General features: G+C 44.3%; 1 protein-coding gene across 15 annotated transcripts in view; it reads left to right on the top strand.

Annotated features, from left to right (window-relative positions):
* Nucleotides 1-3,794, top strand: part of PCDH15 (protocadherin related 15) — a 599,229-nt gene extending 595,435 nt beyond the window's left edge. For 14 of the 15 annotated variants that reach the window (XM_062580806.1, XM_062580810.1, XM_062580818.1 and 11 more), the window contains one exon: nucleotides 2,917-3,794. In XM_062580806.1, the coding sequence (XP_062436790.1) occupies nucleotides 2,917-3,471 (555 nt within the window). In that variant the 3' untranslated portion in view covers nucleotides 3,472-3,794. The remainder of the gene's footprint in view (nucleotides 1-2,916) is intronic. The other variant, XM_062580815.1, reaches the window with a different exon arrangement.
* The last annotated feature ends 18,805 nt before the right edge of the window (nucleotides 3,795-22,599 follow it).

The following is a 22,599-nucleotide window of genomic DNA, read 5'->3' on the forward strand; positions in this document are numbered from 1 at the left end:
GTGTGGTCTTTCCTAAGCAGTACACGCTTGCCTGGAGATGGCCAAAAAGAAAAGGTCAAAGTGTGTTGCGTCAGCCTTTAAATCTCAAAAGCTGTCTTAAGAAAGGAGGTATTAGAGAAAACCAAACAAATGTTAAGTCCTGCTCAGGTGTACTTAATGGTGGCTGTAGAAAGATTAATTTTCATCCCACAGGGGCAGGAAGGAGCACATATTTTTTCCTCTGCTAATTTTAACAAGAAAAGGCAGTGTGTTAATGCTTAGATTTAAGCCTTTTTGCACTCTGGAAGTCGCGGTGCGCAGTAAGGTGGCGTTTCGCATTAGCCGTGGTGGATGGCTTAAGGAACTTGAGGGCACAAATCCATCACGGGCTCATTCACGTTCATGTGTCTTGTCACAAAGTGGCACGCTGTAGGAAGGAAAAGGAGCAAAATGTACGGAGTTCACTGAAGAGTTCAGGAGGAGGAGGAGGATGAAAAGCCTTAGCAGTCATGTGCTGTTCCACTGCACGCTCCCCTACCACATATAATTTGCTAATCTTCCAAAGAGTTCTCCGAAGTAAATATTAGCCCTGTTCACAGGGAGGGAAATGGAAATAGCATTAAAGCAACACGCCTCAAACTGCAGGGTGTTACTAGCAGAGCTGGGATTAAACCGTTCCCTGCTCGTGGGATTCCGGTTTCCGATAGCGGTGAAGAGCAAGGCAGAGATGCAGAGGTGGGCGTACGAAGTGAGCTAGCCCACGGAAGAGAAATGGGTTACGTCTTCCGACCTCTCCCCTTCGCACCCGCACGTACATTAGTGGTATTTTAGAGTTCGAGAGGCGTAACTGCAAAAGAGTTGCTGAAGGGAACCATCACCCCGTGGTCTGTATTTTGGTTATTGGCCTTTCAAAATTCGGCGACCTGGAATAGCTGGTGTCAGGCAGCAGGGGAATAGTACAGCATTTTCATTAGCACGGTTCTGCTCAAAATGAGCGTGGCAGCGTAGGGAGCGTTTCTGTTATTTATAACTCAAGTGGCCTTTGTGTTTCTATATGGGAAACAACCTCTGCATGATGTACGGCCTCACAGAGCTTTTGTCCGTGCTGCCAGCACTCGCGGCATTAAAGCTTTGTGAGCGCACAAGCTGCACTTTATTTACCTTGTCTCAAAAGCCGCGGAGCTGTTTGGCAAACACTATTGGTTTTTTCCAGATACATTAAAAAAAGCCTAAATAAAATACAAATTTTGGTGAGCCCGTAATGGATTATTCTTGTGGCTGAGGACTCCAGAGGTAGTACAAATTCTGGTGTATCCTGGAGATGCAGAAAGCACAGCAGCACACACACAGTACCGCGGCATTTTGCAAGCTGCCCCCAGCTTGCGTTCCTGCAGAGGTTGTGTTTCTGTCACCAATTTGCTGCAAAGTGCCCAGGCAATCACAAATTTTCAACCGTTGACTTTAATTCCGGCTGAAGTGTAAGCTAGGTTTATGGTTAGTTAACCACTTTTTTGCATTCCCATGCAGCACTTACGGTGCAGCTGCACACAGCCATTTAATGTAGAGCCTATCTTAAATTGTCAGACTATTCATTCATCCACCTAAATATATCAGCGTGAAGAAAATTCATGCCTTTATCAAGAGCGAAAGGTCGAATAAGGCCTGTAAGTAAGCTGTACAGAGTGTAACTTTTCAAAAGTGTAAGAATTACTATCACTCGTTTGTACCTTGCATGATTTTCTTTCTCTGATGATCAGCTTTTCTTATGTGCATGCTTGAGTGCCTTAGTGAAATAACGGTGTTTCCATTATTAATCGAAGAATGATGGGAGCTGGTAGCAGTGTGTTGCAAGACAGCAGGTTTTTTAAAAAAGATCAATTATAACTTAAAAAAAAGAAATGAGTTTTGTGTAATCACTAGTAGTACAAAGTCACAGCAACGCAGAAATTAAGTTCGCATTAACTCTTTGGAAAATGTATTCAAATTCTATAAAACTCTAAGTCATTCTTTCTCCATTGTCTTAATTGCATTTAGTAACAAAGCATCTCCAGCAATTCCGCTAGATTTCAACTGGCACAAAGCTTTTTAGCAAGAATTCATTTCTTTATTTTTTCACCGCTCGGTTTTGCCGACACAGTGCCTGAGAATTTCCCTTGTGCGGATCCTGGGATAGTTTCTCCTTGATGCGTTCTGCACGTAAAACAGATCTGCTCGATGCCGTTTCTGCACTGACGTTACGGTTTAGTAGCACTCCGGAAGAAATCTTCCAATGCTTGCCTAAGCATTTACCCAAAAGTAGAGTAATATCTTCGAAATATCCATTTCCTTGCCATCAATGCGTTCTAATTGCTGTTAGAAGGGATATTAGTCCAGCTGGTTTGCGCAGGTCTTTTTGTAAGACAGGCTGGGACATTGTATTGTGAAAACGTGACTACTTCACCACTAATGCTATTTGCAGATGACCACTTTTATTAAGTTTACTTTCCAAACGTAAGGCCCCTGTTTCCAGAAATTGTTCCAGTAAGATGCACTTTGGTTTACCGGGAGCACAACTGAATGCATCTTTAGCAACAACAACAACAACAACAAAAACAAAAAAAAGGGGGGGGACCCTCAAACTTGTCACTGTGTTCCAAGCATGAAGGAAAAACATCTTTTTTTTATATATACATACACACTCCATCTAAATGACACGATGCCATTTCCATTTTACAACTTTTCAGTTTGTGTGTTCTGGCATTAAGTATATATGCTGTTGTCTCCGAGTCGTAATTAGAACGGTTAGGACATAGTGTATGATCTAAAAGGATGAAAAAAGACAAAGTTATGAAAAATCAGGTGAAGCACCTAGATAAATGGTAGATACGGACACGGTGGAGGAAGGACAAGAAAATGTAAGAAATACATTTAATGACTTTTCTATTTATTGTCAAACAGTGGGCCAGGAAGAAAAGGATCAAGTTGATAGTCGACCCCGAATACGAGACCAGCTCCACCGGAGAAGACAGCGCTCCGGACTCCAGTCAAAGGAATCGTCTGAATAACCCCAATATCCAAACCAACATCAACGGTAACATCTACATTGCACAGAACGGCTCCGTTGTCAGAACGCGCCGCGTTTGCCTTGCTAATAATTTAAAAGTCACGTCTCCAGTGAGGCTGGGGAAACACTTCAAGAAACTGGACAAGCTCGCGGTGACACACGAGGAGAACGTCCCGCTGAACACCTTGTCGATGGGACCGGCTGCGAGCGACAAAATGAACACAAGACCTTGTAGCGTCTCGTTTGCGTCCTCTACTATAGGGGCCGAAAACGCGGTAACGAAGCCGGGGGGCACCAAAATGAAAAGCACAGAAGAGCAGGAGTCGGTCGTTGACAACGAGGATGTCAAAGAGCCCTTGGAGTCGCACAGTGAACACACGCAGTCCGACGAAGAGGAGCTCTGGATGGGCCCCTGGAATAACCTTCACATACCAATGACGAAACTGTGATTTTTTTTTTTAATTTCGATTTTAATTTTTACTTCAGTTTATAATAAACTGCGCTTTTTATTGTCACCGAGGAAAATGTATGAAATTTGTATTGTGCACTTACGTTGTATACTACAGACAACATGCTTTAAAGGTGAAAAAGAAAAAAAATTTGCACTCATATTTGTACCAATTAATTGTCCTCCCCCAAAACTATTTTGACAGGCTCCCATTTCACTAAATAAGCCTTCGTTTTGAGTTTATTAGTTCTTTTGGATCTTGGTTATCGTTTAATAAACAGCAAACTACTAATAAACGCACAGCAACATTTGGTTAACTTTTCAGACAGCTCTCTACATGCCTAGCTCGGTTTTCTGTGTGGTACTTGTGGCTCTACTGTTCAGATTTGGAAATTGTCTATTTATGTTCTAGATTTATATCCAGAGCACTTGATTCTGAACTCAAGAGTAATAAATTAAAAATAAATCCATGGAAGTCAATGGAGCAAGTCCTCGGCTGGTTTAAATTTGAGCGACAGTGCCGCAGGCGACAGCGAGGTACCAGTTTATGCAAAGAGAGCAAACATGTCTAAGAGTGACCTGAGCGTGCGTGAGAACGTAACGTGGAGCAGAACATTACAGATGATGAGAAATTGCAAAGAGGAGGAAAATGTGGAGCAATCAATCTTATTCAGAGTTACCTGGCCGTGCTTTTTCCTTTGCAAGTTGTCTTGTTCCCGTTTTCTTCTCCAGTCGATTTTTCGTCTCTCCCCACGTCAGTCCTGTTTTCTTGCTTGCATGGTCCTTAGCTCCAGTTTTTATTCCAGTCCAGGATTGCATAAATATTCACGTGAGAAGAGCGTCCCGTTGCGTTACGCAGGTTGTTCTTTTTCTCAGGATGAGATTAAATCAGGCTAAGGGAGGAAGAGGCAGCGGAGAAACGCGTGCGATTATCAGTAAACGACAGGCATCACCGTTCTTTTCCTGATGCCTTAACTAAGATTAACGGCGAGGTGTGGATGCCAAGAGCTGTCGGTTAGACAAGCTGATGTAATTGCAACGTTTGGGTCAGACACCCCCCCCCACCCCGCCTTTCAACCTGAGGTTTCCGAGCAAATACATTGAGTGACAGTGCTCGTCTTCAGGCATATGAGAAATGCAATGTAGCCTACTATGGGGAAAAAAAAAAAAAAAAAGACTTGGTATTTATTTCGCTAACTCTCTTGGCATATTTGCACTTGGTACCTAACTAAAAATAGCTGTTTGGAGCTATTAGATAGAGCCTGAACACGCAGATCAGAATGGTGGAAGAAGGAAAAAAATATTCTTTGAAATAACTAGTAAAATGTTATATTTTAATCCTGTGCAAGGTACTGTTATTATTTCGCTGCACCATTTTTATTGCAAAATCTATCAGTTGGGTTCTTACTAGATACATTGATAAGGTCAACTAGCTGGTAACCAAACTTACCTGAGCAACATTGCAGGAGGGAGGGCTTTGGGAAATTGGTTTCACTGGTGCAGAAGGTTTGGCACCCAGGGGTGGGGTGGGGAGTGGGGAATGATTTTTTTTTTTCTTTCTTTTTTTTTTTTTTTCTCTGTGAATGTAATGCTGTAAATAAATATGGAATTGAGCTTGTAAGTAGGCAGTGGGCATCAGAAACGAGTGCAATAGTGGTAGGGACTGATACTGCAGCTTCTCCTTGCCTTTGAAAAGCTCTGCGTTAGCCTTGCTTTAGTGGAGACCGTAAATGGAAAAAAAATGTAGCTGGATCTTGGGATACAAATTAACCGCTAAAATTTGCAAAATTTGCAAAACTCATGCAAGGCATTGACCGCTCGTGCAAGCTACTTCGCAGCTGAGCAGCCGAGGTCGTGCCCGTTGCTGCTGCCGTCGGGTCGATCCGCACGCTCCTCCGCGATTGCTTTGTGGTTGCCCAGTGGTGATTGCTTTTTTTTTTGGGGGGTGGGGGGGGAAGAACACAGCAAAACGGTGGCATTCAGCACCACTGCGCTTCAGCCGCTGCTCTTTAACCCTTTTGATTCTCCTGAATGCTGCAAAGCCGACACGAGAGTCCAGAAAACCTGCGCTTTGGCCCTGTCACTTCTGGCGTGCAACGAAGTTCTTCCTTTCTTGCTGAAGGTCACCGAGGGAAATTGTATTAGCTTCGGTATTGAATCTGATTAATTTTTCACAGGTAGGAAGATTAGCGGGTTTTAATGCATTACATCTTAGAAATTGGATCTAGATGGCACCTCTCCAGCAGCATTCACAGGGAGCTATTTCATTCTGACTTGTTATCCCAGAAATGCTCGTGGAAGAGGCTGCTTTAATGAGAGAGGCGCTTTCTAAATTTATAAAATGTTAAAAGCGGGGTGTGCCGTGATTGCCAAAAGCTCCCACGGCATGCTAAGCCCAGCAGAGCAGGGTTAAACAGTTTGGGGCAGTAACTGCTTTTTTGGATAGGCTTTTAAGCGAATCAGAAGCACGGGAAGCGAATGGAGCTGGGGCTCACGGCAGCAGGCTGCTTTTTCATCCCCTTAAAAAAAAGGGGGGGGGAGGTTGAGCAAGGATGGGATGGGCAGGACTTTGCCCAGCGTGTGGATACGAGGACCAGCCTGCGGCCGCGTTGCCAATCATCCTGCCGAGATGACGACTTGGCGTCCCTTCTCGCTGGACTCGCGGCGTTGCCGTGCCCTTGCTTGCTCCGAGGGCGTTTGCTCTCCCTTCGTGTGCATGTTCTCTTTGCGTAGGCGTCTGGACACACGTCTTCTCCCACGCGGCCATCCGGCCACTGACATCCATAAATGCATAGCTTAAGACGTGGCCTATTAGCTAAAATAGGTTTTCCTATTGAAACACATCAGCGGCTAAGGAAAGACCACTGCCAGTGAAAAGCATCTGTTAATTCGGTTGAACGTAGCTTAAGAAAAATTGCTAAATAGCTCCTAAATCCCTCCTTCTGAGTGAGCTTGGGTTTCCCATCACAGCCCTGCCCTGTGCATAAGGCTTAAGTTGTAGTCTCCGAAACAGCAGCCAGCAAAGGCACACCGCCGGCAGCAGCTGCTGCGCCGTGGTCCCGACGCTGCTTTCCCTCCTTCCTCGTAACCTGCACGTCCTCATGCTACTCCAGATGCAACTGCCAAAGCAAAAATGAAGTGTGGAAAGAGCAGGCGACAAAGCTTCTGGGGCTTAGAAGCAAGGTAAGAGGCTACAAGGGCAGCCAGCACCTGGCGCTGCTGCTGGACGTGTCACCTCCGTTTCTCACCTCACCCAGGAACCCACTTTGGAAGGGAGTTAGTAAGAAGATGGAACAGACTGCGCTGGTGAGGCGTGGGATATGGCCCAACAAGCATACTGGCCAGCCCCGTTTATACCCGACCAGGCCCTTTTGATCCCCATATGCCTCTGTTTTGCTATATTTATTCCTCTATATGTCAACTATATCCCTCCCTTTCTCCACCTTTCGTTGCTCCCCAAAACAGCCCATAAGAAGCTTTGCACAAGCACGAAAGGCTCTTGCCCTGCATCCCACAGCATGTTCTCAGTGATCCCATCTGCGGGATGCAGTACCTTGCTAGCAGAGGCATCTCTTGCAAACACCCTGTTCGCTTTGAGCGTAGCGGTCCTAACACTGCGGTTTCTCAGCACAACTACGTTAAAAGCAAATGCCGCTCAATGGCCAACTACACCGACCGTGCCTCCGTATCGGAGAGCTTGCTGCACTTCTGGACCGTGGCGTTTGGTCGAAGGCAAGCTCATTACAGGAAGGCGTCGTCCAAGAAGAGGGGTGTTCTGCTGAGTCTTTTTGTTGGTGCAGCTACTGAAATGGCAGGTTTATAATCGCATTAGAAAGGAGAAATTGGAAAAGCAGAAGAATAGCTCAGCCAGTGACAAACCATTTGCTTGCGCAACCTTAGCAAATCTTTGTTGTTGTAGTAAGAGCAAAATGGCCTGTGTGAGGCCATTGCATGAGATGATTGTCACCTCAGCAGTTATTACTGATGATAGGAATGTTTTCCTTGCCCTTTATTCAAGCAAGGAAGCACTGCATGGAGTTATAAAAGGAGCCTATCTGCGTGAATGCACCAAAGTGACTTCGAGAAGATCTGTAGGGCCACCGCAAGGCGGGCGAGACCGCGGGCAGTTTGCAAGGTGGGCGGCCACAACCTCACGCTGGTGCTGCAGCTTCGCAGCTCAACCTGCGGTTGCAGTTGCAACCTCCTGGGTCAACTGGTGAGCCTCCGTAGTGGCTGTTGGGGTTGCTTTCCCACTGCCCGGTTTGCTGACTGGTTCTTATCCAAGATGCAGAGCGCGGTAAGGAGGAACCGCCCCAGATCCCCCGCTGGTGTTTGTGCCGCCAGCCCGGCTTTTCCAGCTGGAGCTTGGAGAGCAGCTCCACAAGCCGTTCCTCTGGGCATCCCCCTGGCTTGCTCTCCAGCTCTGGCCGTGCTGTGGGGGGGTGGGTGGGGAGGCACCCCACCAGAGTGCAAGCCACGGGTGCCCACCAACCTGCAGCAGCCACCCAGGAACGTGGCTCCCTGCCTCCCCCTTGGCCTCTCGCCCCCAGAGAAGCTTCTCCTCACCGGGATCCTGCCGACTACACAAAATGTGACTGCAAGGCAGGCAAGAGAGGGTCAGATGATGCCAGCAAAGAAAGAGAGACATAAATACGTAGTAAATTATAACATTTATGCACAGATCATCAGCACAGAAGAGCAAGAGCATAAAGCATTTTTCCCCAAAGTCCTGAATTTGACAGCCATGATGACAGTACAGTCAGTGTCAGGGGTTGTCCCACACTGACTCTTGGGACTTTACATCAGGTAGTCCTTGACGTAGACACTTTTTATCTGTCATCTTGTGGATTTCGAGTCCGATGTACTCACCGTAGCTACGTCAGTGTCCCGGCCGCCATCAGTGTGCAGGGTTAGGATGGAGAGCCGCTCCGCTCCGCAGCTATGCGCTTCACTCGGCATAGCCGCCAGGTCACGGTTCTCTGGGCAAAAGTCGCCTAACGGGGACATAGATTGGGACATCCAAGCAAACCCTTTGATTAGTACCAGCTGGGTGTCTCCTGGCCCATCAGCAATGATTTCTCCTTCTGACTGCTTGGGTTTAGCTGGACCATACACCCACAGAGCATGCCCTGTAGACCTAGAACTGCCTAGCTGCTGGGTGGACCATAAGGAATCTCCTTCCTGGACAGTGGGAACTCCTGTCTGCTCACAAGTTGGTTGGGCTATTTGGTCTCCCTGTGTACACCTCCAGGATTGGGATCAGGTGTGATGGAGCATCACCTTCACCTCCTCAAGCTAGTCTGAGTCAGTGACACCTGCAATGCTGTCTACCTCCCTGGAGAGCTCAACATCCTTGTCACGTGATCGTAATGCCACTGAGGTTCATTGATGGTCAACTCCATGCTCACAAGATGATGGCTCTCTGGTTCCTGGGTTATTTCTTCGCGTGGCAGTTGCAGATCCAACCCCACGCTCCCGGGCACGGCTGCCTGGGGCAGCAGGCTTGGGGGTGCAGCCATTGCACACAAAGTGGGTGGCCACTGCCTGGGGTGTTCTGGTGCCACCGGCAGCTCCCACTCTGCGCACACTGCCGGTGGGGCAGTGGGTGCTGCGAGTTCCCCCCATGCACATGTGGATGCACAAATATTGGTTGGCTTTTTATTGGTCACTTTCTCATTTCATACAAACATGAAGGCAAAAAAAAAAAAAAAACAAAAACCAAAAAAACCTCTCTGTCACGAGCTCAGTCCTCTGCCGGGTGGTGCGCAACGTTGTGTTGGCTATTTTTGGCTACAGCTGCATGTTGAGCATCACACTGATTTCAGGTCAATGGTTTTATTTGCTTTGCCTTTTTTTTTTTTTTTTTAATACGTTCAATAACATGGAGTGAAATAGCATTTGGTGGTTATGTACTCTGTGTTGCTGCTGCTGCTGGCAGTAGAGCTTATTTGTATGTTTGAACAGTGCAATAGGAATGGGATGTTCCTAGCAGCCTAGCAATTATTTGAGAGCTTAGCTGGTCTTTAAGCCCTCTCCAGCTTCTAAGGAAGGTTTTGTTTACGTTAAAAGTCTGCAATCTGGCTGGGAAATACTGATGACTCTTCTGCTTTTGCATAGGCTGTTGTCTTAATGTTATTAGGTTTTAGCCTTTAAATTTTTAGCCTTTAAATTAGCCTTTGAAACCCAGAGGGAGTGGATGCCTTTTCTACATTATAATAAATGTTTCAGACTTGACTTACCATTTTAAAAAAAGGACAAAAGAGGGATGTCTGTCATGTTTTACAGACATCTGCCTAGTAATATGTTTCCAGAGTTCTTCTAGCTGAATCCAGAGAAAAGAAAAGACCACCAAAAAACTCCAGAATCAAAGAAAAAAGAGATGATCCCTCACGGAAGAATCTCTCATTCATCTTAAGTTCCCAAGGCTGATCAAAAACAAATAAATAAATAAAAACTTCTTATATCCTCATCATCGCTACGGCTACTTCTCCTTCAGCACCCAAGCTGTTCTTTGTATCATCATTTTTGCTGATAAATAAGTTCAGACTTTCATTTTAAGGAAGATGATTGTATTTACTGACTTCCTGCTTCATTGTTTCTAAGCTCTTTGCTAGGGATGCCAGAGGTCGACCCAAAGGACCTCAGGCCTTTGAGGTGCCATCACCCTATACTATATTGCACATCAAGTTTTCCTTGTCCATAGACTTGTTTGTCTGCATTGAAAAAAAATTAATAATAATAATCTGGATTTCTGACATGGCACAAGCACCTTAAGGTCGGTCAGTGTTTTAGCTTATTGCTGGTGTATTGCCCCGATTTCCAGGAATTCAAGTGCATTTCCAAGCTACTGTCTTATCTGCAGATTTGACAGTGGCCTTTATACCTGGCAAAAAGAGCCCCGTTGGCCAGAGTCACGCACATATTTTGTGGGAAGTGCTAAATCCGAGCACTTCCATTTCGCTATGCAAAGGCACATATAGCAACCCAGTGCTTCACAGATGCCTGGTCAAAATTAGTCCATCGGCAGGTGCAAGGTACTAATTAGCTCTCTGAAGATTCGAGAGCCTCTGCTTTTTTCTCATGTTGTTGTTAACAGCTTGTTTTGGGTTGGATTTCCTGCACTGTTCACACACTCGTCACTCCTGCTCTGGAGAATTTCTGAACCTGTTGACTAATTTCCTCCAAATCTGATGGAGGGTTGGCAGGCTCAAAGGTAATTAAGTTCCTGGAAGCGTCATGAAAATTGACAGGTGGGTAGAGGAAAGCGAGAATGAAGTGAAGGCTTCCATCCAGTCCAGAAGAAGACACAAATCCAGCCACCAGCCATTCATTTGGCAGCAGCCAGATGGCCGGCCAGGATATACACGGCCGTTTCACAACCGCTGAGGGTGTCCTGGTGGACTCGCGACTTGATGTGACTCTAGCACTGCAGATAGATAGCAGAGGGATGGAGAAGAGAAATCCAAATAGAAGGAGGTGTCTCCAGCTCTGTCACTCATGGTTTTAATTACTTTCTTCCCTACTTAGGTACGTGGCTGAGATCTTAGAAACCTTTAAGGAGCCAGTCATTGGCTGGAGATGGGTACGTCTACCATGAGATATGAATGCACTCAGAGCGGTCATAGTTGTATTTTGATTAACAGACTATTATTTCAAGTGTTGTCCTCTAGCACAGCCTTGGAAAGTGAGGACCCTCGCTTTTCATTGATGCTTTGAAGATATAATAGAAATTTAATGCGATGAGTAAGGACAGTTATTTGCTCACTTATAATGAGAATTGTGGCAGCTATGTAATACAAATTTTTCCACAAAAATGAAGTTCTAATTACAATGATAATGTCTCTTCTTTGGGAAGGCTTTTAAAGCAACTGCAAGGTCACCTACAACTTTGTTTGAATACCTAGTTAATTCCCAATTTTATTTTAGCAACTATCTTTTGTGACTTTTTGCCTATAAACCCACATCCTCCTGCTAAATGTAGCTTCACAATAACATTATTTCAGTTAACAAGATACTGAAGAGTTGTTTTTTTTTTTTTTTTTTCTGCATGGTAGCTAGAAAGGCACAGTGCAGACAAATTAGTGTGATAATATCTCGGTTATGTTCGCTTTCTAAAAGTGAAAGGAAGCACAGCTTGTGCACTTGAATGTTGATTTTTTTTTTTTTTCAGGAGATATCATCCGGAGCGAACTCTAGATGCTGCTAAGCCTTGCAGGGTGTGCTGTACCTAAGGGTGGAAAGGGATGTACGTAGCTGGGCAGTATCGAGCTTTCCTTGTAGCAGCACGTTAGCAAGCAGTACAGCAAAGCACAGTGATACATGCTCATGGTAGCAGTCCCCTTAAACTGTACTTTCATTTTCTTCTGCCACGTTATAATGCATTGCTCCAAGGCAGGGGAGACTCCGGGAATGGCCCAAGTGCATCAGCACCAGGCCGTGCACGTCCTCCTTCTGGCACTCTTCCAGTGCATAGCTCCGGTCTCCTGCTCTACGGCCCAAACCTCACTCCCCAGCGCACACCTCCCCGCATTTTTCAGCCTTGGCACCGCAGCAGGCTCTCCCAGCACTGGATCATAATTGGAGGTTTCTCTAGATGGTCCAGTTTTCCATCTGTGATTCAGCAAAGTCTCTCAAATCAATGTCCATTAGTAAAAATTAATCACAGTATAAAAACAGAACAGCAGTTGGACATGAATATAAATGCCTAGATTTGTTTGTTTAACAAATTTTTCAGATTAACAGTGTCTGCAGGTTTTAAAACTCATGGTCTAAAATGGTCTCTGCATACCCAGCTGCAGAACCAATTGATTCATCCCTTCCTTCACCCTCTTCTTTTTGCCCTATATAACTGAAGAGGAGGTCCTCTTGTGATATATTCCGTAAAGCTACAGGCAGGACTGACCATGGTTTCGTCTGGTCTAATTTTTCGCCCTTGGCCTGTAAGTTAAATGAACAGTTCTCTGTTCAATCAGAAGCTTTAATAAATCACAGTGTGCCCTAACTTCCTCCCGGGGCATTTTGCAATTGGCATTAGAACACCAGCAAGTAAAAGCACTACGGTCAAGTTCCCTCATCACAGCTCTTAATTCATAGCTTGTGAACTAGGAGCTTCATCACAGCTTCTGCAAAATATACTGGAGGGGCACGTGGCGATGGTGAGAAAGCTATGAAGAGGGGCGAATACAAATCTGCACTTCCAAAAGTCCTGGGCATGCTGGAAAAGACGAGAGCCGTTCACTGAGGCTCTTGCACCTCCTCTCCTCTAGACTCATACTGTACAGTACCAAAACCAGGCTTTCTACGGTGGAGAGGCTTCCACATTCCCCTTGCCAGGAGTTCATCAGCGCGGCAGCACTTGGGGCCAAATATAATAGCATTTAACGCACGCTTTGGTCTTCTGACAGCATCTGGGAGAAGTTGTGGCATCTTCTCTTCTTTTGGCCTCTGCCACTTTCCTTCTTGTTTCTACTATATTCAAAAAAAATTTTTGTTTTTCACTGACGTACATACAAGGCAGATCGCTGAGTTAGAATTCAGGCTGTCTTACCTGCTGATGAGAAGTACTTCCTGCCCGTTGGCGGGATCACTCCTTACTTTTCATTTTGTTTTGTTTTTCTTTCCATTTTCAATGGCAGCAGCTGCTGCTGCTCCTTTCTCCGTGAGTTATCTCAGCTCAGCAAAGGGGGAATTCATTAGCTTACAAGCTTGATACCCTGTGATTTTGCTTCAGCAGGCATTCCTGGGCAAATCCTGTTTGACCATTACTCTATTCCTTTCTTTGAGACATAATTCAGTCTCAAAATGACCAAGAACTTCTTTCAGCCCAAGTTTTTCAGCTTGATTTATATGGAGAAATTGGGATTAAATTAGTGACCTACAGTAGACAGAATACCAGATCAATCTGTGCTAATGCTCCCTTCTCTGGGAAACATCTAATTTGCCATGCAGCTGCATAACATCATTTTCATGCGCAGTGAGACTTTTACTCAAACTGGCACTACTTAGCACCACTTTTTAAATCATCATTGACTTTTCTATGTACCAAGACTATTATTTCCCGTGTTGTAGGTTTATTTAATTGAATGAGAAGGTGCTGAAAGAGTTGTGTGTATTTGCTTGTTAAATACACTGGCCTCTTCACCTCAATGTTTGCATTGTTCCAGTTTATTATCCATGAGGCTGCAATGGATTAGAGCTGGGTGAATAGTTACTGATTAGCTCTCCTAAAGCTGAGGCTCTTTCTTTATGAGTTTCTTTCAACTAAAACGGTGAAAATGAGAGGCTTAACTCTAAAATTACATTGCAAAACCTCCTACTCTGTGACTGCTTGATCCCAGAGGTGGTTAGCATTAGTAAACAGTTTCCTTGTACTTCAGCAAGGGTCCTTGGCTACAGCCTTGCATGAGCACAAGGATTACCCTGGAGTGAGTGCCTTGAGGCTGAGCCCAAAGGCAAACCCTATTTGATGATTGCTTTAAAGGTCTGAGCTCCTTCCTCTGGGGTGTTAGAGTCTTTGAAGATGAAGGTGGAGAAGTGCTATTTTTCTAGCGTGGCTTAGGCATTCAGGGAGTAGTAATGGGGCCTGGCATGTCTAGAGACTTTCCTTGTGGGGCACCGGTTTGTGCCGTGGTGAATCGCGCCCTACCACCAAGTCCATTCCTGCTGCCAGGTCATTGTTCAGTACTTAGCTGTAAAACAACTTGTCCATGTGAGGACCAAGGACATCTTTGGATCACATCAAAACATCAGGTGATACGGGTGCGTCAGCCTCTTCCTCCTAGATATGCAGTGACTGCACTGGGAGCAGAAGACCTCCATGCCACATGGACAGCGTTAAAACCCCGCACAGAGGAAAGCTTGTGGTCTTTGCCTTAGGTTCCCCTATGGACAGTTCCGTGATGAAAATGCGTAGCCAGGACGTTACACTTCTGCCTGAACAAAAGCTTTATTATTTGGGGACATGGTCATTTTGGAAGTTAAAGAAGCCTTTGTGCAAAGTAGCTTTCTCCACAAAGACAGGTTTTGGTTCAGCTCTCAAGTCCCTTAATGCCCAGAATCTGGAGGGTTTTGGGCTGCCTTCCACCAATATTACAGGAGCTGATTTTGTGCAGTTTGAGTAGAGCCCAGAAGATGTCACCACAGGACAGCAGGAACACGGACGAATGCCTCAAGGACTGCTAAAATAAGGAGGAGAGCGCTGGATCCATGGAAAAACCAGCCCAGGTGACCTCTAGGCCTTCCTTTGTCAGATTTATATTTAGAAGAACATATTTTATAGTAGATAGATGAACATCAAAGCAATTATGGTAAGAGAAGAACTAAAAAATGTGGAAGTAGTCAGAACACTTGCCCTCTGGGAGTGCTTTTCAGGGATTATTTGCACTCTGGAGTGGATATTTCTAAGTGACTTACAAGGCAAAACTGAAGATTATTTTTGCACAGTCAGAAAAGCAGTCATGGGAAAAAACCTCATTTTTGTCCATAAAAGGAGTGGTCAGATGGTCAAATGAGTGGGCTTATTAAAAACAAACAGCATTCTACTCTTGTTTTTGCGTTGTTCTGGAGCTATTCCCCTGCATTTCCTCCTTCCGGCCTTAAGTATAAAAGTTTTTCGTTTTTGCCAGGAAGTTAAAGGGTCAATTTTTGTTACCCTAATAATGCCGTACAAATAAATAAAGCAACATTTTTCATTTGCAAAGTCAGCATATAAAAAAAAATGCAGCAAATGACTATGTCCCCTGGTGCATTAAAGCATCCAGCTTGGATCTGACCGAGGAATCCACAAAGGCTTTATAAGATCTGCAGCTGCATGATGAATTTTTAGATCAGATGTATTTCAGTTGTTTGCACTTACTTAACTCTTGAGTCCCTGTTCTGTTCTGCTGGGAGAGCAGAGTGTAAAACTCAGAGCTTTGCAAAAAAATTGCAAAGCCGTGTATATATGTGGTAGTTTCGATCAGCATTGGCTGCTTGTTTCTGTAGAAAAGCTCCATCTCAATGACATTTTCCAAGCCAGTTGCATTCTTATGTCCCAGGAGAAATATGGCTTTGAATACAGGAAGGGAAGAGATCTATATGCTATGCCAGGTGCTAAAAGAGAGGGGTACGTTGCACACCACTGTTTTTAATGCTACATATATAACTTCTTGGGGTTTTTTGAGTTTGCAGATCACAACACTATTTTGTTACCAGGACAGCAACACTACAGTTACAGCAGAAAAGATTTAGATCTAGGCAAGCTAGCCTTCAAAGGCTGCCTTCAGCATAACACATCCCCACTTTGCAGGCCATCAGAGAAGCAATGCATTTGTGTCCTGGATGAGTTGGGCTCTCCTGGCTGCTGCCTGCTTCTCCAGCTCACTCCTCTGGGCCACCCCCCAATCCTGTAGGTCACACTGTAACACGGCCTGAATCCTGAAATGTATTCCCTTTGCTTGTGCTATTTGAACATGTCTCAAGAGAAGTAGCTCAATATAGGACAGCTCCAAAAAAAAATACTTTTTTTGGTAATTTCTAAATCTGTGTATGTCAAACAAATTGTCCCCTAGGCTTCAGTTCATACTGATGAGCAGCAGGGGCAGTTATTTAAGAACATAAGATTTATAGAGGGGCACAGTTGAGAGTTTTTGCTTTAAGTTCAAATTTTAAAGAAGTCCTTTGTTTATTTACTTTTAGGCAGTATCAGAGTCACTTTTATTTATTTATTTATTTATTTATTTATTCTTCTAGCAAGCCTTAGAAATGCAGCAGGGAGAGAGTCCCAAGGGGAAAGAAGAGCTTTTTCCCTTCCTGTGTTTAGGCTTGAGACTCATGCCTCTGAAAAACTGCTATTCCTGTTTTGTGGCTTGCATTGTCAGCAGGGTTTGGGGAGCCTGCCAAAGTAACGACTGACTGTGGCCGCTCTAATTTAAGCCTGAGGCCACACTTGGACCAGGCATCCTCATTAGCCACCTTGGTGGCCCCAGGCTGTGCACAGCCTCTGTGGGAACGTCAGGAGCATCCCGCCGGGGCTAATAACGCCATGCGTACAGGGCAAATAAGGAGCAGAGAGGCGCAGTATCGGTCTGGTGGTGCACGTGGGTTTAGAAAAGTGGATCGTGACAGTCTGAGAGGTAAGTGTGTGTGCCACAGTCCTAGCTGTGCATGCATGCGCGTGCGCATTCCTACCCCCACAAACACTAGAAATAATAATTTCCTTGATTTTTAATTCATCGGGGTTGTATGCCAGCACACAAACTTTCAGCAGATAAAAAAGGCTGTGAAAGAGGTCAATAAAGGCTAAAAATGGCCAACTTCTACAAATAAAATCTTCTCCCATGGATAGCCATAGCTCATCGCTGGCAATTTTCCCTATAGCTAATAGTTTTAAGAGTCACCAGCAAAGAAAAGCTTGGGCTGCAAAGGGAAGTTTCCTTAAAATATAAACCTCAAAATGGAAACCAGTTCAGAGGACAACCCAAATAATTCTGGTGGGCGAAGAAAATCTGCTCAAAGAATAGGAATGCTGTTAAGCCAAGGATTCAGGAGATAAATTGCTGCAGAGCTTAATTTAGCTCTTCAGCCATAATTCTTGTTCACATGCATTGCACAGAAGTCCAATATATTATGTTACTATTTTCTCCTGTTAACTGTGTACCGATGCGTAGGAAATCAACCCAATTTCTTTTCATGCACTGAAAATACCAAAAAATGCATGCTGTATCTCAAAGATTCGAAGAAATATATATATTTTTTTCCTCTCCATCTGGTTGCCAGCAAGAATATAAATAAACCAACTTTTGGAGATTATCATCTCCACTTTTCTGTATGTTGTTGATTAGAAGAAGGCAATTTCTATCCCACTTTATACCCTGATGACTGAAGTCTTCACTCTGCCGCAATAGGGGAAATTTCAGGCTCAGCTATCCGATCTCACCATGTTCCCATGAAGGGCACATCGGTATCTATCGTCTTGAGACATTTACCCTGCCCGAATTGGCCCATCGTCTCTCCAGAAATGCGTGGCTGTCCCACCACATCTGTACTTGGGATGGTGTCTGCCTCCTGTGGCCTCTTCCAGTACGACTGGCCAACATACTACTTGGTGGAAAAAAAAAACAGTCAAAAATATGCCAATCAAGCCTTAATCCCTGAAATGAGATGTCATTGAGATGTAGGTCCTTTAAATTGCAAACTGGTCTTAAGGAATGGGATAAATACACCTGGATTTGCAGACATTTTTTTCCTTCCATATCTCAAATTAACTGACCTTTGGTTCAGATGACTGATCTGGGCACTTCAATACACAGTCGTGAGAACTGATGCCCCATAATCCAGCTCTTGATGCAAAAATGTTTGTTATTATGTAGTAATGTTCATATTTTTTAAAGGTTATGTGTTGCATTGTACTTCAAATTTTTCCCATATGATTAATTGCTTTAAAGAATGTACATTTTCCTTTTACATTTACATTGAAACCAGAATCAATGCAGCAAGCGTATCTTTGCAAATGCTTGTCTTTTTTCATTTTTGGGTTTTTTTTTAGACTTTTGCTAGCACAAACTGAAATAAGGAAAAAGGAAGAGCACAGAGAGTATTAAAGCAATGAGTAAAAGTATGGTAACACAACCACGTGATTAAAACCCGTCTTGTATGTAGGCCCACCAAATCAGTCCTTAGACCCACCTAACTTTTGAAATGCTTCTCCGATAATTGTGCTCGCTACCAAGTTCAGTCCGGCTTTACCGCAGTCTTGCCTCATAGGTTTTGATACCGCATTTGCTTCCTATTTCCCCCCCCCCATATCGAAAATCAGTGCAGTCACATCATCATCACACTAGATGGCAACAACGTCTGTGAAGAAGCAAGACAGGCTAAAGCATCAAGGACTACAGAACTGAATGTTATCAGAGATGTATGACTCCCTCCCCTTTATTTTAAAAAATATATACGTATTATATTGGCTACAGGAATCAGAGCTGAAAAAAATAAGGTCACAGTGTTTCATGTAAAAGAGCTCGCCCAAGGTTTTAAATAGTTTATTTTTGTTAGCGAAGCAATGGAACACGCTACCTTAAAAATTGAATAGTGGTGTCCAATACTGCAGCGGTAGAGTGCAGTTGCAATATTATTTCTTTTGGGTGCATCGTTTTCATAGTTCCCCTTTGAGCCTTGCCTTGAATGTGTGCTGGCTTCATTCTTTATTTTGTTTTCTAATTGAACCATGTAGATACAAATCCAAAAATAAGTATTTTAGGAAAAAGGAGAAAGAAAAAAGTCTTTATCTGTTAGAGGTCTACGAATCGCTTGCTTAGTTCAGCCCTTAATGGAAGGAATACCATAAAAGTGAAGCTTGGAAATGTTGTGCACTTCACGATGTGTTGATCTCAGTGGAAAATGGATCAGACTTTGTGATCATATTCATAGTCATGTGCGTGTGTGAGTACGGCGACTTTAGCCCACAGATCGATTTTAGTTAGATCTGTAAAACATCTTCCACTTCTCCCCCAGAGCAGACCCCCACACAACGCCCAAATGCCTCTCTCGTTCTTTATCCTGGAGAGACGTTTGGAGACGTCTCCCCGGCATCCCTCGGCTTTGCCGCCCCGGCGTGTCACTTCTTGGGAGCACGGCGGGCTCCTTTCGCTCCCCTTGCAGCACATCAGCCTTGAGCACCAGCAGCTGGAGATACCAGCTGGCGCTGCCTGGGAAAGCTCCTCTTGGCCGCTCCTGCTGCAGCACGTTAAGGAGGGCTGGCTGTGAGAAAATAGAGAGCACAGAGTAAATGCCGCTCGAGCACAGTGGGGGAAGACTTCCTTGCTGCAGGTGGCCTCTATTTAAAAGCTGAATGACCTCTCTGTAAGGCCAAAGTGAGCTTGCTGCGGCTGGGGTGTGGGTGAAAAGGAAAGGAACTTGAAATGAATGCAAGTCCTGGACTTCTCTTCTGCATCAACCTCCATCGGTTTGTGCTGTTGGTGTCCTGGGGGTTTGGATGGCTGGATGTATCTCCAAGGACAAGGCGAGTGGGCTTGGGTGTGTGCCAGCGCTCGGCACTGTGTGGGTTTCTCTTCTGATGGGCTACTGAGGTGCAGCCCTTGTAAAAGAAAAAAAGTCTAAGGATGCACAGGATAGTATAACAACTTCTGCAGATTGTAGTGTACAAACTGCAGAATGCTCTTCCACCTCTTGGTTCATCATCTTGACTGCTCTCTGAAGGCCTGGTCCCCGCATCATTCACTGAATGCGTGGGCTGTCTCCCAAAAGCCACATGCTTTTTTCCCCAGCAGTTCTTAAAGTTAGCAATGACGTCCCATGCAAAAAAAAGCTTGGTGAGCACGAGACCTGGATGCCAAGCTCAGGAGTTTATTTTTCTCATTAATGGCAACTGCGTATCTGGCTCTGGTGTCTGTGGTTGTGCAACGCGCCAGTGCGACCAGCCCTCATGGGGCTCTGCTGCACTGCGCTGTCTCCTCCAAAGGTAAGGACACGCGAGGGGCTCTTGCACCCCTCTAAATCTCAAAATCAACCTTTTAGGAATGTCCTCGTGGATAAAGTAGTTGAGTTTCAAACACTGAAATGAAAATGCTGTGGATACACTGCTGGTTTCCTGGTCCTCCCATTACAGCAAAAAAATGAAATTCCCACGGGTTAGGCAGCTTATCTGCCCAAGGTTAGAGGTGTTTTGCAAGCTATTCTAGAATTAGCCATCTGTTTTGAAGAAAAAAGAAGCAGATTTTTCTCTCCAAATCTTGCTAACTTTTGTCAAGATCTTAACTTACTTCTATTTTTTTTTTTATTGAGACTTTTTCTATTGGCTTTGGGGGACCGGTCTTAAACCTTACCAAAGCATTCTCAGTTACCCTTAAAGTCTGTGTTTTCTTAAGGAAATGTACTTCGTTTACTTAATGTGGGAATTCAGAAGATTATATATAGAACCGAGAGCTACGCAAACAGAATTATGTTTACACTGTGAACACTGATGTTATAATTTGACCTGTTCTTGGCCATGCTGCTGTTAATAGCTAGTGTGAGCTAGATATTCTTGGTTTTTCCCTGCTTACCTAGCTTCTTCTTATATTTTAAACTCATCCATTCCATATTTACATAGAACACTTTATTGATTAAATAGATTTTTTTGGAAGGAAGACTTTAGTATTTTTTGGGAGGGGGAGGAAATATTTCAAAGAAGGGGCAGATTTAACAGTATCTGTTAGGGCTATGAAGCTGCCTGCAAGCTTAAAGGAACTCTTTAGATCACAAAAACTACTTTTTTCCTAAACTTTATCATGCTGGAGAAGTTTCAGAGGACTAAAGAAGAACTAGTATTTAAGAAGGTGAGCAGGCGGATATAAAGCAACTTTGATTAGCTGGCCAGACAGTGAGTCTGAGGCTGGTTGGAAAGATGTAGACCGATGCCATCAGTGCAGGAGACTGAGGACAACATATTTAACACCAGTCAAGGCATTTTGTGAGAAATAAGTCTTGCCAAAGAAATTTTATTTATTTATTTTTACAAGGAATCATCAAAGATAATGAAAGGTCTAACTGTATTTTGTAGGTTGTTATTTCTCTGGCTCTTCTCCTAGCCGAACCATCGTTACGTCCAATATTAACTTATATGATAAACGATTTGGTTATTTTGAAACAGCGGCTAATCCTGCAAAGAACTGAGCATTTCTTGGACGCTTTAAATCTCTTGTTCCTTCTCTTTTGTACATACGAAGAATAACATGTATAAATTGTACTCAGTATTGGTAAATTGATATTGAAAATGCATTTTTGAAGGAACTAACATAATCGAGCCAGAATTACTTTCTTTTTTTTTCTTCTCTCTTCCCAGAAGATAATCAGGACATCGTTTTCCCCATGGAAGTTATTTAAAACTGAAATGAGGTAAATTTGTGCTCTCTCAAATGGGATTGATGATTATTTATGGAGTATAATAACTTCAGTGCCAGAGGAAGAAAGTCTCTTCCAGGGGCTAAATATTTTTGCAGTTGACCTTGAACGGCTGAAGACATCTCTGCTGGAGAGACCCTCTGACAGCAACTGCATGTTAACAGGGACTCGCAAGCTGGCACTTGAAAGACGTCGGAGAGAGCAGTTGGCAGCCAGAAATACTGCTGGTTTTGATAAGCCTCCTCCGTGCACCTTGGATAGCTGCGGGGTTGTTGCGGGTTGATGCTGCAAATTTCATCTCCTGCTTGGAAGAAGTTGCCATAAAGAACGTTATGGTTGCTGATATGGTTGGTGATACGTTTCGAATGTTACGTGAACGAGGATAGAAATGTCCGGATTGTTGGCTGGCCGCTGTTCGCACGGTCTTGGCATCAGTGTTGAGTTTGGATCCGGCTCCACCGCAGGGCTGGATCTGCGGCCCAGGAGGAGGGCATGGAAAAGGCTCGGGATGTGACATCAGATGCCCTATTTTGCCTCTATTTCCAGTGATGCAGTTCAGCACCCCGGGATGCAGTAGGAAGATTACGCACCCGGACGACGTACTCTAATACAGCACAGGCTTATAGCTGGGTTTGTGCAGCCTTGCTCTGAGTTAAGCTTTTGATAATATGTATAATGTCATCCTGTAACAAAAGCAGATCTCTGTTGAAAACCAAGCTTTCCATGAGACTTGCTTTTTCCCTATAGTGTTATAGCTGAGAATAATTTTTGGCTTGTGGCTTATGTACGTGAACTTACAGTTTGCATATGCCATTTCAAATTTTCAGCTGGAATCTACAATAAAATGTCCCCCAAAAAAGCAGGATGTCACACCTTTTTGTACTCAGATATATTCTTAGTGTGGTAAAACAAACTGTGGGATCACAGACAAAAATCTTCTGGTTCTGATTCCTTCCCCAAAAGGGAAGGAAAGGCCCTATTTTAAAACTTTGCACTTATCTACAGAGTTTCAAAGCATCCCTGCTGCTTGCAATCCAGCAGTGGATTGAAAGAGTTTGAACGGGAATTAGCAAGGTCAGAAAAGGCAGGGCTCCCTGAGGGAGATGCCTTGGAAATGTCGATTAACCCACACTATAGCAAAAATGAGTACCAGTGACGGCCGCTCCCTTTCTGGCTGTGTTTTGTACAGTGTATTTCGGAGGCACTGGGGATTGCCCTCAGTTAGAAGTGGATGCTGGGAGAATCTGTACAG

Source organism: Rhea pennata, chromosome 7 (genome assembly GCF_028389875.1).
Source record: "Rhea pennata isolate bPtePen1 chromosome 7, bPtePen1.pri, whole genome shotgun sequence".
Taxonomy (NCBI): Eukaryota; Metazoa; Chordata; class Aves; order Rheiformes; family Rheidae; genus Rhea; species Rhea pennata.